Source organism: Malaya genurostris, chromosome 3 (assembly GCF_030247185.1).
Source record: "Malaya genurostris strain Urasoe2022 chromosome 3, Malgen_1.1, whole genome shotgun sequence".
Lineage (NCBI taxonomy): Eukaryota > Metazoa > Arthropoda > Insecta > Diptera > Culicidae > Malaya > Malaya genurostris.
The window spans coordinates 258,546,510-258,563,486 of record NC_080572.1 but is presented as its reverse complement, the minus strand read 5'-3'; the positions used below and the strand labels follow the sequence as shown (position 1 = coordinate 258,563,486).

Below are 16,977 nucleotides of genomic sequence, written 5' to 3'. Positions count from 1 at the left end.
TGTGTTGGTAATCGGACTTCATTCAGCTTTGTCCGCAGGAATTCAATCCTACCATTCCCAGAAACGGTCCGTTTCGATAGATGGCAAATCTGTCTTGGTTTACTGCTTTCGTCTAAACACAGCGAAAAAGCAACAAAGTATCGGTGGAATTCGTTCAGTCAAACGGCGTCGATGGCGCATATTATTAGCAGACGCCATCCAACGAACGCCGCCGCGCCGCACCGCACCCGTAGTACAGCGGTGAAGCGAGGGCGTCAGACACACGATTTCAGGAAGCGGCTCAAGGTCGACAGAACGCCGCCGGACTATGCTCGGAGCAGATTTTGACCAGCTCCCGTCACTGAAAGAGTGTGTGTGTATGTGTATATCGTAGATGTGATCATAGTACAGACAAAGTGGGCAAGCGTGCTTCACCGAACGAGTGTAAATCACCGGCGTTGGATGACGCGATAGAACAACACCAACCTGCCATTCATAACTTGGACATTTCAAGTTCACTATCTTCCGAGAGAAGTGAAATGGTGAGAGTTACAAACAGTTTATGAAGCGATTAATCATCAGTGAGGTACGTGCCTGTTTGTAGTATGCTGAAGAAATTTGTAGTTTTTTTTAAACACAGAAATTTCACATTTTCACTGTTTTGGGAAATCAATAACAGTTTTAATAAAGACCTTTTTATTAGGAATAAGTGGTTAGCTTGTATCTCAGTATTGTCAATAGCTCACCGCATTCTAGCTCTCTCTACCCAAATCATTTTTATTAGGGTGGTCTGATGGCCCATTACGACTCAATAATTCTATTATAGTAATAGTATAGCGCGTTCAAATCATATGACTTGTAGTTGGCATTCCAAAATCCCGCTTTATAGGTGTATAAAATTTTGTTGGATGGCAGAAAAAAGGTAATTCATAAAATATTGCTACAAGAACTGACTGAAGAACAATTCGAAAACACTTTGTCTGAATGAATTTCACGAACCGAGTGTAAGGCACCATTCTGGATAAGATCAAGAGAAAATGGTATCACTGTTTCGGGAAATCGATAACAGTTTTTATAAAAACCGTTTTTGTTAGGAAGAAGTGGTTGGCTTTTATTCAAGTATTGTCAATAGCTGGACGCATTTTAGCTCTCCCTAGCCAAATCGTATTTATTGGGTGATCTGATGCCTGATAGAATACGAAATCGATCTCTTTCCCGTTCGATGCTGTGAAAGTCAACTCAATGTAAAAAAGTCGAACTCAATAACTTTCTGTTTTTCTTCATACGATATATGGCTAAATTGGGTTGAATAGTTTGTTCAGTCAAGTATCAAAAATTAGGGAAAAATTATTTCTCTCAGTTATACTATTTTTTCTTGGTTCCCACAAACTTTTCCTTATGTAACATATTTCGTTGTTCATCGAAGCAGTTGTGATGAAGGGTTGTGATAGCTTACCGCAGTTGCATATAGCATGCCAGACCATAATTTTCTTTCGACTTCAATCGATGTCTTCTTACGACCGTACATGGACATTGTGGCCCCGGCAATATTTGTAATCAAATTGCACGTATTTGATATTTTTGCCTTTCTCAAATAGTATGGTTATACTATACTTCCGGGTCCGGAATTACAGGATGATATGCACCAATAATGTGAAATTAATGCATTAAAATTGTGGAAAAAATCACTCACTTTTCTCGGAGATTGTATAACAGATTTTCACAAACTTAAATTTAAACAAAAGGCCTTATGGTCTCATACAAAGCTCCAAAATTTAGTTTGGATCCAACTTCCGGTTCCGGAATTACAGGGTGATATGCACCAAAAATGTGAAAGAATGTCACTCACTTTTCTCGAAGATGGCTGAATTGATTTTCACAAACTTTGAGTTAAATGAAAGGTCCCAAGATACCATAAGCATAATCCAATTTTCATTCGGCCTCAACCCCTACTTCCGGAGGTAGGGTGCTTAGTGTAAAAATGTCAGTTTCAAAAATCTTATTTTTAAAAAGCTCAGTTTTTATATTTGCTAGTTAATTTCTCTAGTTTGCCGACCATGAGAGTCTTTAACTAAATAAACCAACCATTGATAATCCCATAAAAGATCTGCTGAATTTTATTCAGATATCTTCAAAACTATTTTCTAAACATTTTTAAATTGTAGTATTACGCGGAATTTCTGCTGTAATATACATGAGAAAATGAAAATGAGAAAGGCATCACTACACCACTAGGTGGATTAAAACAGGTCTTTTTGATTCAAACGTTCTTTAGCTCAAAAACCTTTTTCTTCTACACGTTTAACCAAAAAATAGGTTAGCAGAACATATTTTTTTCAACCCACTTACAGTTTATTCTTGCTCTTCGCGTGAATATTTCTCGTTATTCCTTCCACGCTGGCTATCTTTCTCAGTGACAGTCCGGATTCTATTCTTCAGCCTGATGTGAAAAAACCCCTTTTGAACAAACAGATATAAACATATAAACGACTACACAAGTGATGACAAAAAAGAGGGGTGGGCAATGTAACAGACATAACTGGAGAACGGTAATTCGAACAAAACAATCACAATCTCCGAATATCGTCCGTATTTGTTAATTACCTTCTACTGATTCGCTCCCAGAATTGTAATGGCTCATCTATACTAAAGTACGGCTTATTGATGGATAACATGTTCTTCCATACAATTAAATAACACGGAGCATATGAGTAAAAAAAATACAACAAACAATGTTATAGTAGTTTTTGACGTGAAAACGTCTTACTTTACTATGAGGCGCCTTGATCGCGAACTCGAATCTTTGTCTTTATCTTTGCTCGGAAACCGTCTTTGACAATTCCCGCGTTTCAGAATCCAGGATTTAGTTTTCAGAGTTCAGATACAATACTCAATTACAAAGTTCAGTTCCAAAGGCCTGCTCTATAACTCAGATTCAGAAATCAGTTGCAAAATCCTGTTTCAGATTTGAGATATAAAATCGAGGCTTAGAATTCAGATTTAGAATTCAGTTCCAAAATTCAATTCCAGAATCCAGACCTAGAATTAATTTCCTTAATTCAACTCTAAAATTTATGTTCCGAATTTTGATCCGGAAATTAATTTAGTTGAAAAAAAAACAATTCTAAAAGTCATATTTCTCATTTCAGTTTCTTAATTCAGTCCAAAAATTCACTTTTAGAATTCAGCTTCAGAACTCAGGTCCTGAATTCATATCCAGAAGCCAGTTTCAGAATTTAGATTCGAAGCTAAGTTCCATAATTCAGTTCAACATTCTGTTTCAATATTCGTTGCCAATTCTAAATTCAAAAACTGGCGCAAATTCCGTTTATGGATTTGGTCTAGAACTTGTACTTGGATCTAAAACTGAACTTAGACTTAGCATATTACTGTTCCAGTTCGTGCACTTGTACCTTTCATATTACTGATTCTGAATCTAGGAGTACTAAGTCCAGATCCTGAACTTGGAACTAGAACCGGATCTGGATTTTCCATACTGCGGATCCAGTTCTAGTACCAATTCTAGTAATACGATAAGACCAGATCCAGTTTAAGGATCGATTTCTTTGCGTTTCGCCTTCGGCTCATCAGTGCTTAAAGGTCACATAAATAGTGTGGACTTTGCGTCTGCTTAGCGGTACAAGTTGAACTGTTAGGCGGAGATGGCCGTTCAATTCGAACTGCTTTAAGCACTGATGAGCCGAAGGCGAAACGCGAAGAAATCGAAACTAGATATGTACTTTACGTACAAACCAAAAACTCCTAAATGTTCAGTTTAAGGATCCAACTATTTTTCCGCCTTGCACTCGACAGTGTTTAGCACCAAAATATTCTTTTATACGTATTCACATCATCCGGTTATGTTTCTGACTCTACTCTTTTTTGTAGATTTAAATGCTTAGTGGAGGAAAACTTCGCAAAGTTCTTTGAGAATATTTTATTGGTTCTAAAAACAATCGTTTTGCAGAATTTATCCAATGTATACAGCTGTTGAGTACTTTTTGGCATCACTTATTTATCTACACCTAAATTCAAGAACTGGAACTGGATTCCAGAGCTCACATCGGAATCTAGAACAGGTTCAGAACTTAGTTGCAAAATTCTGCTTTGGAGTCCAAATCAAATAGTCCATTCATGGATTTAGTTTTAGTATTCTAGAACTGAAATTAATTTCAAATTTTTCAAATTTAGTTCAGGAACTAAGTTTTGAGGTTGAATTCCGAACTTGAATGAAGAAACTTTTTCTGATTTTCTAATTGTATTTCCAGAATTTAGATACCGAATTTAGTTCTAGCGTTCAGCAGAATTAAATTGTAAAACTGTAAACTGTAAAATTCAGGATATGATTCTTAGATCAAGATTCTGGTACGATATCGGGAGATATGAACTCCGAATCTAAGTTTTGGAACTGACTTCAGAACCAGAATTCAGAGGTCAGTCCCAAAGCTCAGATTCGGAGTTCAAACCAGAACCCTGATCTAAAATTCATATCCTGAATTTTGTTCCGAAATTCTGATGTTGAAATCCTGAATCAAAGCTCTGGATTCAAATTCCGAACATAAATCAAGGAACTGTTCCAAAAATTTAGTTCCTGAGTCCAGAATTAGGAATCGATTCCAGAGTCTTAGTTTAAAATTTTGAACTTGTAATCTAGAATTAAATTCTGAAACTGAATTCTTAAACTAGATTTCAAACTTGAATAAAGGAACTCAATCTAGTTCCTAATTCTAGTTCCAGAACCCAGGTTCCGAGTGTAGTTCTAGCATCCAGCAGGTCTGAATTCTGTACTTGAATTCTTGAAATTCACTAATTAAAGTATGAAACTGTATTTAGGAATTAAACTCTGGTTCAAAAGTTAGCTCAAGAACTGAGGCTCGGAGTTCATATTTCCCGATATCGTACCAGAATCTTAATATAAAAATTTCATATCCTGAATTTTGTTCCAAAATTCTTATGTTAAAATCCTAAATCAGAGCTCTGGATTCAAATTCCGAACATAAATCAAGGAACTAAATTCAGTTCAAAACTCTAGTCAGGAAACCTGTTCCGCAAATTTAGCTCCAGAATACAGAATCCAGAATTAGGAATCGGTTCCGGGGTCTTTGTTTCAAATTTTGAAATCTAGAACTAAATGAAATCTAGAACTTAATTCTAAAACTAAATATAAATCTGAAATTAAGTGGAGAGCTCAGACAAGAAAGTCAGAACTCTTTGGTTATTAAGGTGAAATTCAGTGCCAGAGAGTGCGCGCCTAAGTGTGCCCGCTTGAGTTGAACGAATCTTCGCACAAAGCAGATGATGTAAAACCGACACATAGAAACAAGGAATATTTTTTGGTGATTGAGCGCAGTGGGCCTTCGATACGTTTTTCTACTAATAATATATATTTTATAATATATCAATACTATATTATTTCTACTCCAAAACTTGAGATAAGCTTTTCTATTCTACATACGTATACGTATTTTGTTGATTCTGTTAATATAGTCTTTCTAAAACCCGACTCAATGCGGGAGACAAAGTAACATAGGTGAATGAAACAGCCTGCAGTAACTAACACTAACAAAGAAAACGACATTAGAATTATTATTCTTATACTAATAATACCATCTTTATGCTTTATGCGCATTTTAAATACGCTACGTACTGCTGTCGGTTTAGATTAGCCTTGAAGTTTAACGGTGACACTTCAACTTATAATGAAACTGATACCCGCGAGATAAAAGTTTTTGACATTTCTGCAAATACAATACAATCATTATGATGTCATTTTGAAAATAAACCAAATTTGCTACTATTTTGATTCATTGTTTCTCATATAATTTTGCTCACGATATAAACCAGCCATCCCACCGTGTATTTCCCACACAAGTACTGTAAAACAGCCCACAGGAGGCATAAATAAAATATCGAAAATTTTGCAAATTCGCTTTGAATCATCTTGAGCTTTCGACGATTTCTTCTAAAATTTTGAAGACTTGAGTCTCAAAATCAGATTTTTTTGGGAAAAAAAATCGCTTCAAATACTGTTTTTCCATTTTTTAAACATCCCCGTATAAGGAAGCAGTAACCAATCATAGTTTTCGGAAACCAATTACGGCTTCACAAAGCAAAAAACAAAAATTCCAGGTAAACTTAGTTTTTTTATTTAGAAGGTATTTTTATTCAGGCCTATTTGCGTACAAGCTTTACGTGGCCGATTCAGCCGATTTTTTAAATAATGCATTTTTGAAGTGGATCTCGTTGTCACTCTTTTTCTAGGTTGTTGATTTCCGTCTTCTTTTCGTTTTCCTTGATGTTCGCAGTCTTGAGTTCGTTGCTAGTTGCTGTAGATGCACCTTGTTGTACATTGGTTGCAGTTGCTGGTTGGTTTGATGGTGAAACAGGAGTGCTGCGCTCACTAGTTTCCATTGTTGAACGGTTGACCTTGCCTTTGGTTGAAGATGTCCTTTTCGCAGTTTCGGTGCAAGGTTTACCGTAGTGTGCAGGTTGTTCGCAAAACTGGCATGTAACCTGCTGATTTTCATACGTAATCAGCGTTTTACACGGATGTATCCCACCTTGACCACAAATGATGTATGATGGAATTGCCTTACGTAGATGCATACGTACCACTCGCACGCCATTTCGGATACCGGGGAAAAAATTCCGCCATACTTCCCTTTCGATGGAAAGGATTTCACCGTACCGCGACATATTCTCCCGAACGTACTGATCGGTGACCTGCGGGGGGAGGTCATGCAAGCGTACTTCTATGGCATTGTCCACCATGTGCACCGGGATTTTGTATTTAATGTTATCACACTCAACACTGTGCACCTCTTTGTAAACCGAAGTGATTGCAATTGCATCGTTTTCACGTTTAAACATAATGTACACACAGTTAGACGCCTTGTTGAATTGAATCTCAGTTACTTTATTAGCGTCTAGATGCATTCGTTCTTTAAGTAAGATTTCAATTTCATTTGCTGCTGGTCTAACTTTGCATCGCTTGAAATCTATACAAATTGAATTTGGTCTTGTAGGCCAAACCGCCCTAAACAATATGCACAAATGTGACTCCTTCATATTGGTCAATTGAAACATTCATCGCTTATAACCATACATAGTTAGTGTCTGTTTTACTAGCGAATAAAATGTGTCGTAAGCCCATTGAGCTCAATCACTGAAAATATTCCGTCTATGTCTATGGGCCGGGTTTGCACGCTATGGTTTGTGTGATGATTCGATCAATTGATGCGGTTGAAATTTGAGCGCCTTAGTTTGACACTGAATATCACAATATAACTCTTGTTCATAAAAAAATATTTTAGAAAACTTCAATTTTGAATTATTTGTGGTTATCGCATTCCACTTTTATCATAAATTGCTGAACATATTTCAGAGGGTATGGAGAAAAAAATATGTTTCTGCTCTAAATACAAACAGAAGATATTCAAGATTAAGTTCTGCCCATTCTTGTACAGAGTGAATTTTGAAAAGGCTCCCCATAATAAAGTAAGACGTCAAAAGAGTAAAGAATAGGATGCAGCCATACAAATTTGCATATTCTCAAGCATTGAGAAATAGCAGAAATAGTTGGTTCCTTGAGTGCCTGAATCAGAATTAGGGATTCAGAATTTTTTGACTTTCGCTTCATTTTAGGATGGTTTTCGAAATATTACATCTACTTCCCGGCGAACGACCAAAATTAGGTTCAAGTCGGGTATAAATACACGATATAAAAAAATACATCTCCTTCAAATTAATCTTTAGATTTATGATATAAAATCAATTTGTGGAAAATATGTTGTATGGCAGCTAAAATTATCTGGAATAAATTTCAATTCCAAAACAATCAACAACAAACCCTCTAATCTCTAAACATTTTCCTATTATTTTTTCCAGATCAACCACCACCCCCACTAGATCCAGCCTACCTAGGATGGCGTCGTCCAGGGTGCTTCCAGCGGTTAAGCTTTTGTCCTACCAGTCCATGTCGTTGGTTTTAGCAACCGTACTGCTACTACTTTCACCCAGTTCTTCTTCGTCCTTCACTTGCCCGACGGGATGTGCGTGCAATGAGTCCACCGTCACGTGCACCAGTGTTTCGGGTTTGCGAGCTATCGACAAAAGTCTACCCATTAACCGGTTGGTACTGTCCGGATTGGAACTGACCAAAATACCTGCCCAGCTAGAAAACATTCGAAATATAACCGAGCTGGACCTCTCCAACAATCACCTGTCGGAGGTCAATCATCTGGGTAAACGAATACGGAAATTGGACTTGAGCCAGAACAAAATTACGTCCGGAAAGTTGGCTAAAGTTCCGACGTTCGTAGAGTCACTGAATTTGACACACAATGAAATTACCTACCTGCCGTTGCATTTGATGAAATTGAAGAAACTGCGATACATCGAGCTGGCAAACAATCCGATTAACTGTACGTGCGAAACGTTGCACATCCGGAACTGGTTGACGACGAGGCACGTGTGGTCGGATCAGCACATCAAGTGCAATGCCCCGCAGGAGTTCAAAGGTAGACCGTGGTTGCAGGTCAAACAGGCGGATGTTTGTCACGGTCCGATCGGCAGGATGGGTGGCTACAATTGGGATGATTACGAGGATGAAAACGATCTGATGCTGGGAGATCAGGCGGATTTGGATGGGGACGATGAGAAGGATGAAGAAGATGAATTCAATAAAGAGTATTTTCCCGTTGGAGAAAAATTGAAGGCACACGATCCTCCGATCGAGATTGAAAATGATGAGGAGCTGAATGATGGTTCGGGTGACGGCGCACCTACGGATATTGGAGTCGAAGAGGTGATTGCGGCCAGGAAGGTTGTGGATGTTGCCGCATCGGAAGGGTCTGGAGAAGAAAGGAACGAAACAATTCCGGCGGTTAGAGTGGCTCAAATTCAAAATGCTGTCGAAGGAGATGCGGATGAGGACGATGGAAGTGGCAGCGGAGGAGGTGTTCTGATCTATGGATCTCGAGGAATCGGTGAGGAACAACACACTTCCGAAGGACCCGGAAGTGATGACGGTTTCGAAGAAGGTGATGAAGAAAGTGAAGAGGAAAAGCCAATTACTCCACCGGACGGTTTGGGTATTTTCGGTAAAGGACTTGATGACGATACAACGGCGACAACGTCGACAACTGAATCTACAGTAGCTGCTGTCGCCATGGGTGAACGAATGGAGATGGGCAAGGAGTCCGCCGGTGATACCGAAAGTACGGCTGCCGATGATGAACTGCGTATTTCGGAAGAACCAACTCGTGCAGATACCGACAGTCAAGGAACGTATATTTTGCTGACAATTCTTGGAATCATTCTTCTTTCTCTGATTATATTGGTTATGTGCAAGCGTAAGCCGGATGCCAGAAATCGAAGGGACAAAAGTGATGTGGAGGCAGCCAACGGACGCGAGTTGCAAGATATGGACAAGAATTTACTTGGAAAACCAATAGAAAAGAACGGTCATAATCTCCCAGAACGGGTTCCCTTGATGAACGATAAAACTGATGCCGAGAAAGTTTTCAATGATAAGTCCAACAACTACGTACCGACGAAACCGGAACGAACTTCTCTGGAAAAACCTTCGATGGAATCCTTCAAACCAGTACCCGCTGATAGAAACAAAAGCAAAGAAAGTTTGCATGAAAATACACCCCAAAACAATAACAACAACACGGTTCCGCTCCAGAACGGTAACGGTACGCTGTCCCCCGTAAGCAACGGTGATCCGGCCAAAGTTCACCAACCCAATCATAATGTGCCATCGCAGAACGACGAGGTGTTCCTTCCGCCGAACGGCAATCCCAATCATCTCCATCCCGAGCCACCCTCGAGCGTAGTCGACTCACCAAAGTCCAAACGCTACAGCCCGATCTACGCCCCGACATCGCCCAAATCCGACCGCTACAGTCCGGTCTACTCGCCGGAAACCGGACGGGTCAAAATCAAACTAACCGAAACTCCCAAACCGAAAACTCCCATCTTGGTCACGCGAAGTCGATCGAGAGCCGGAGACTATATCACAACGCCGGACCAGAAGTTCTGATTCCGACAACACGAACAACGACGGTGCACACTGCAGGTACGGCTGCAGCAAACTTCCTAGCGAATCGTGGGCGTCACAAGTTCGGTGACGTCCCTGAGCATAACTAATCCGGACGACCAGTCTGTACTTTTAAAATCGAAGCTAATATCGTCACTATCGGGCGGAAGAAAGGCCACCGGCCGCCGATGCGATAAGGACTAAAAGAGTAAATCGAGTCAATTTTTTTTTTGTATAGATAAACAATCTGTTTGGCAACGAGCTTACGATTAACTAACGAATCATGTGCGCTCAAAACAGTTACTTTAGGAATAGAAAAACGTCGAGTTTCAAGTGGTAAACTCTTTCCGACTCTGTATTTTGAACAACTGTCATTCGAAAATAAATCTGTATGAACAACAAGGGGAATTCTGAAGAACATTGCAATCCATCATCATAAACAAAAAATGCACAAACCGTTAAATACTGTAGAAATAAAATTCAAAGCTGACGACAAAATGTTTTGAATACTAGAGAAGTCGATAAGACAAAAGAGAAATTGCATATTTACAGTGGAAAACTAGTGAACATAGAACAAATAATGAATTGTGATATTCAAATACGAGAGGAAAAAATATTTACCGAACAGTGGACGCCTGTTGAACGTAAATAGAAGTCCAACAGTAAAAACAAAAAAAAATTGCAACGTTCCTCTATCATTTAACCAGTTCTTCTTCCATCTACCGTATGGCTCACGCAAAATGGCTGGCAAACTCAGCGCCACACGAATGTAAATAATCGTTAGTCAACAACACAACCATAACAATTTACTGAGCTAATCATTTAGAATTCAAACATGGAAAACAAAGCAATGCCAATTTATTGTGTAGAGTAATAATTAAACAAACAAAAAAAAACTATTCGGAAGCGATGTCAACCAAGTCTGTTTATAGTGCTCTAGTTTACTTTTGCAATTAGTGCGACAGAGGTTATTCAGTAAATTAATTCGTAATTCATACTTTTTAGAAGGCAAACTAATTTTGAAAGAAAAGAAACAGAAAAACGCTGGAATTGTTTTACTTTGTTCGGATCCTTCGTAGGTAATATATACATAGCGTAAAGTAGTGATGTAATTAATGGCTGCCTTATAAGGAATATACAAGAAGAGTAGGGAGTAGAAGTGAAAAATAAAAGCAGTTTGTAGAAACAAAAGAACAATCACACGGTCCTGGTGTGTGCGGAAAAGTTTGCAATCATGGTTTAGTTTTCTGAAGAATATGAAGATTGTTAAGTTTTAATAATTTAACGAAGAAAATGCTACGTGTATGTATTTAAATTTTAAATAAATTATACTAGAAATTACCGAAACTATGATTTGCATCGTCGATATCCGAAATTTATATGAGGTATAATTGATCTTGTTTCACGACAAAATCTGGACAGATTACACATTCGAAATAAAACATATTTGCTGTCAGTTCAATTCAAGTTTCTTAGTTAGGCTGTATGAAGACGCTGTGAACTTTTGAGTTTACTCCAGCCATTAGAGTCTGTGCAGACTTCTCTGCAACCGAATCAGTTATTTTTTTCGAAGATTTTCAAAATTTTTCTTAAGCTCTGGTTTGTTGTTTATATTGAGAGAGTTCTCCCTTCAATATCACTCGATAGGTCGCAACTCCGGTCGGTTAAGTGGATTCGCCCCTTTTGGTACAATATGGACCCCATTCGCTTTATACCATTCCAAATCATCTTTGGCGTAGCGACAAGATGCCAAATCAGACCAGAATGGCGAAGGAGGGTCATGGATGCGTAGGAATGGTAACAATCGCTTCTTTAGGCATGCTCCGCGGTATATTTCCTTGTTTTTCGCTAGAATAATGATGAAGCAGCATATTGCTTATCTAACGAAATATTTTTTTGGGAAACTTGGTCTTTTTCTTCGTCGTGAAATGCTCCTCTACACCGCTCCGTTGCATGGTAGTATAAAAAAAACATTCCAGGAATCTACTTAAAGTCTTCCAGCATATAGGTTTCATCGTCCATTATCACGCAAGAAAACTTCGTCAACTATTGTGAGCCCAGTTTTTAGCCGTCACATTCTGTTTATCATTACGGTTTGGTACAGTTTTTCACCTTGAACGACTTTATACTTTGCCGGTGCTTGGAAGTATGCACGAAAGATCTGGTCTCTTCTGTGATATTTGATTCATTTTTGCGTTCTTCTGGTGGTTCTAGAGATCCGTTTTTGTTGCACTCCGAGTCTTCCTGGCTGTTGTCAAACATGTATCGAAAGAGTTAAGACCATTATGGACTTTCATTGCAACCGCACAAAATTGCTTTTCGCATTTGTTCTTTCGACGACTTCTTCAGTGACTTTTTGGGATGCATTGCAACGCTTCTGGCTGGTCTTCACTTCAGATGTGGCAATTTTGCTTTTTGACGTATCCATTCAAACAGAAATGCTTCGACGTTGAACACAATTTTTCGGTAAAAAGGTGAATCTTTCTCCTACTTTACCAGCGTTCATTCATGATTGAATTATAGAGCAAACGACGATTCATGATTAAATTATAGACCAAACTAAACAAGTTCGATAATGACACAAGACACGATTCAAGCGTGATCTATCAAAAATAGTGTTGCCAAAAAGATACCAGCAAAAAATAAACACCCTTTAGTATGTTCATCAGTCTGTGAAATAATTTACGCATTGATAAAGTTTTTTTTGGAGGTGTCCAGATTTTGTCGTGTGCAAGCCTTAATGGTATAGTATTGGGATTCTAAGATATTCAAGCATTTTCACTTAATTTGGGTTAACAATTAAAGACTCTCCCAGAAAGTATTCACGCATGTAGTTTTCAGAGGAAATAATATAAAAATGTTTTATATTCAATTTTTATTTTATACAACACGGTGCATTTTCGTGCAAACGTTCCTCTTCATATTCACCACAGGCTTCTTGACATCGAGTTCTCACACTTTTTCTTCAAATTTTCTCAAATCTGTTGTTGAATTTTTGGTGGAAGGGTAACGGTACCTTCATTCATCTCAGCTCCAGTGGTCATCTCATATTTGAAAACCATTAGTTAGAGTGAGATCTGTTGTTTATGTTCGGTGCATTCGTGGGAATTCTCACGTCGCTCTAGCAGCAGTATTGCACAATTTTGTATCCAATTTTATCCCAATTTATTGATTGTAATTCGAGTAATCGGCAAAATAATATGGCGACATTACTATTGAAATGACAACATCCCTATGCCATTATACCGTTGATTTTGCGTAATGACAATTGATGTATATTTAGCTGTTCATCGAAGCAATCGTTATGAAAGATTGCGAAATCTCACCGCAGCAACGAATAGCTTGCATGACTGTAGATCTCTTACAGCAAGTATTGCATAGTACAATTTTCGATCTCCATGCCGCATCTTGTTTCGAGCTAAATTTTGGTTTCTTCTGCTGCTCATGGGATCGAAGATTCAAGCGTTTCTGGCATAAAAAACGTGATTAATCCACCTAGCAGTGAGATGATACCTTTTTTTATAAATTCGCATGTGTTTTTTGCATGAATATTCTTCGGTGTTTAAGTTTTCATTACATTATTTTAATGAACGTCGTTTTAAGCGACAATTTGAGATTGTAATCACTCATTACTCTGTAATGTCGAAACTGCAAATACAATCGAATTTAAATCTAGAAGTGTGATAATCGATTAAACATGCCATGATATGTAAGTTCCACTTTAGAGTTTACGGTAATTTAAGGTACTTCCAGAGCCGGTATTCAGGAACCAGCATAACCCAAACCGATTCGTATGGCCATATGACGAATAAATTACAGTTTTGAGTACAACTTTGAAGCTTAATTAGATAAAATTCATTAATTTTTGTATGTATGTATAAAACTAATTAATTTTGTATATAAGTTTAATTCAATTTGAATTTTTGTTTCTGAAATTTGATTAGGCTTTTTTGAGAAAACGATTGAGCTTTGAGAAACGATTTTATACTGGAACCGGAATTCTAAAATCGGTATGGTCGAAGTCAGATAAATTCACCTGAATAGCTGTATAGTTTACATTTGTTTCAAAATATTTGAAAATCAGTGAAGACATCTTTGAGAAATCATAGCGCGAATTAAATTTTTAGGTGCCTTCTGAATCGACAACTGAATACCACTAAAACTGAAAAAAGTTATTTTTTTTATCGACTATCCAAATCTGCTAACCCGATAAACCTGATTAATTTATGTGGAATAGACATTTTTATACTAATCACCCTGTATCCCCGAAACCGGAAGTTGGATCTGACTGAAGAGCAAGATGTTTTTAAGAATCTTGAAACTTTTCATTTGCATCTTAGATGATTCTTAGATTTCATTTGAATCTTAGATCGGTTCAGCCATCTACGAGAAGAATGAGTTACACCATTTTGATTTCGTTTCATATATCATCCTGTAGTTCCGGAACCAGAGGTCGGAACCAAACATAATTCAGGAACTTTGTTTGGGAGCATACGAATTTTCGTATGAATCTGAATTTGTAGAAAAGAAATTTTCAGAGAAAATTGAGTGAAATTATTTGTCACACACGCATTTGCTGATCTCGACGAACTGATTCGAGTGGTATATGGATGTTATGTTCTTCCAGCATTTATTGCTGTAAGTAGTTTAAAACAATATAATTAAAAAAAAATCTGCCATCATCTGGTTTATATATGTCATATTCGAACGATTATGTTGCCAAAAACGAGCCGTGCTAAAATCGGTCCGAGCCAAATTGTCATGAAAAAGGATGCTAAACACAGTCTTTTTGGTACTTAGAAACAATTGTATGTAACAGAATAAAAAATCGTGTTTTCCGTTGCTCCCAAGCATTGCTTTGTCATACAGCGCTCAAAACTCCTACTGCTGGAATAGAGGGAAAAGTCATTTACACAAAAATTTCGATATCTCCGTTAAAAATGGACGGATTTTAACAATCTATGGCTTTTTGAATAGGTAATATCGTGCGGAATCTAAGTCGGTTTTCAAGATCAATTGTGACAGATACTGTCAAATAACTGAAAATTTTGACATAAAACTTCGAATAACTCAAAAAGTAAACATCCGATCTCAAAACCATTCAATAGCGTTCTGGGTGACGGGGAGACCTAATAACCTATTTTTTATATATATAAAAAAAGGTAAAACAACAATTTAGAAGTGCCGACTTTTTTTTGGTTCCAAACCTCTAATACGCGTTTATTCAAACGAGTGTTATTCGGACCTATTTTTGATCCGTTTTCGGTTTGTCGACAAAAGGTTAACATTTTCGAAAAACTTTCTGATCGCTCGGCTTAGCACGGCTTTCTCAGTCACATTCAGGTTTAGTACACTTTTTGTGCTCAATATTTCGGTATGGTAATGCTAAAAGTCCACGCTTTTTGGAACAAAATGATAAAAATGAATAAACAGCTACACAAGTTGTGCGAGAAAAGTTTAAAAACATGACGCGGACATGATTACGGATAGATTCTCAAATCATGCGAAACGGCACCGGTGTCCGACCGCGTTCATACCTTCTGGAACAGTCCTTATCAGTTACGCATAAAAAACAAGGACAATTTCTAATAAGTATATAAAAGTGAGACAATTTGAATATAATTCTGTTGTGAGGAAATAATATAAAATTATAAAAATTAATCCGTTTAAGCGCTTTTAAGTAGTTTAACGAACGTTAAAATTACAAATCTGTTCTGATAATCAACAGTTCCTACAAAGGGCATTCTTAGACAACCCATTAGGAAGAAGGTAATATTTTACTGAACATTGAGTGTATGCTGTGCTTCATACTTAATCGAACAGAATGCGCATGTTTGTTTAACTTGTTGAAACGGTTTGTTTTAACGTTAACGTGGTTTGTTTATACAAGAAAAAGACGTTTTTCATTTTAAACCTTAAGTACCTTTCATTGAAGTAGTAATAAAGCACTAGCCCAAGAGCGGTCCAGTGTCTTGTATTTGAAACGATTTTTCAATTCTCGCATTTTTGTGATAACGGCCAATACGACTAACTATCAACATTCACTTTGAAGAGGAATTCAGAAAGACTCGACACTTGCTGACAGTAAGTTATAAAAGTCATAAAAGCTCGACTGCAATTTCTTTCAAAACTATATGTAAAAATGCTGCTTATTGACTTATATCACAATAAACATGTAAATTGATCTTTGTATGAAGAATTTGATGATGAATCGAGCTGTAAAAAATTTTACGTGCTTTAACAATCTGTTTCTAAAATGGTAAACAAAAGTAATTGGTGAATTCTGTATGAAATGTTCAAAACGACGAATGTAACAATCACACTCTCTTTGTTTACTTTCTCTTTCGATTATTGCGAAATATTCCTGCTTTTTTCGGTCATTTATTCAGTGCAGATTTAAATATAGGAGCCTTAGGGCATATTCAGTAGTGTTTTAGTTCTAGATGCATAATTTATGCCAGTTACAAAATTTAAATCTGGATTTTATAACAAGAAAATCTGGCAGCCCCAGCAGTGTTTTACTCGTGTTTCAAATATACAAAAAATAGAACGGCATCGTAGACCAGTTTTAAATTTGACAGAAGAACTGGTCGAATAAATAAAACTAGAACGGCTTGCTGGGGATACGTTTGTTCCAGTTTTTGTTCTATTATAGATCTTCCATATAGAACTTCTAGCTGCTGAATTTGCTCTTAGATATTATTATCGGTAAATAATTGGAGAGAAGGATTGCTAAGAGTACCGTAATAATCGAAAGATCGAGTAAACAAAAAAAAATCTCTCGTTGTTACATTCGTCGTTTTGAACATTTTATGCTGAATTGGTCTCTCGTTAATTGGGCTTTTAAAATATCCCTCTCAGCAGGCCGTTCAATTTTGTTGATTTTTGATCGCTTGTTGAACGATATATTGCACGAAATATTCGTTCAATTTGCTGGAACGGTTTGTTGTTGT

The 16,977-nt window shown here is 37.4% G+C and overlaps 1 protein-coding gene across 13 annotated transcripts in view; it reads left to right on the top strand.

Annotated features, from left to right (window-relative positions):
- Window positions 1–11,371, top strand: part of LOC131439460 (protein windpipe) — a 168,725-nt gene extending 157,354 nt beyond the window's left edge. For 12 of the 13 annotated variants that reach the window (XM_058610487.1, XM_058610497.1, XM_058610495.1 and 9 more), the window contains one exon: window positions 7,867–11,371. In XM_058610487.1, the coding sequence (XP_058466470.1) occupies window positions 7,904–10,027 (2,124 nt within the window). In that variant the 5' untranslated portion in view covers window positions 7,867–7,903 and the 3' untranslated portion in view covers window positions 10,028–11,371. Of the gene's footprint in view, window positions 1–255; window positions 566–7,866 lie in introns of those variants that run through there. The other variant, XM_058610500.1, reaches the window with a different exon arrangement.
- Window positions 11,372–16,977: the final 5,606 nt, after the last annotated feature.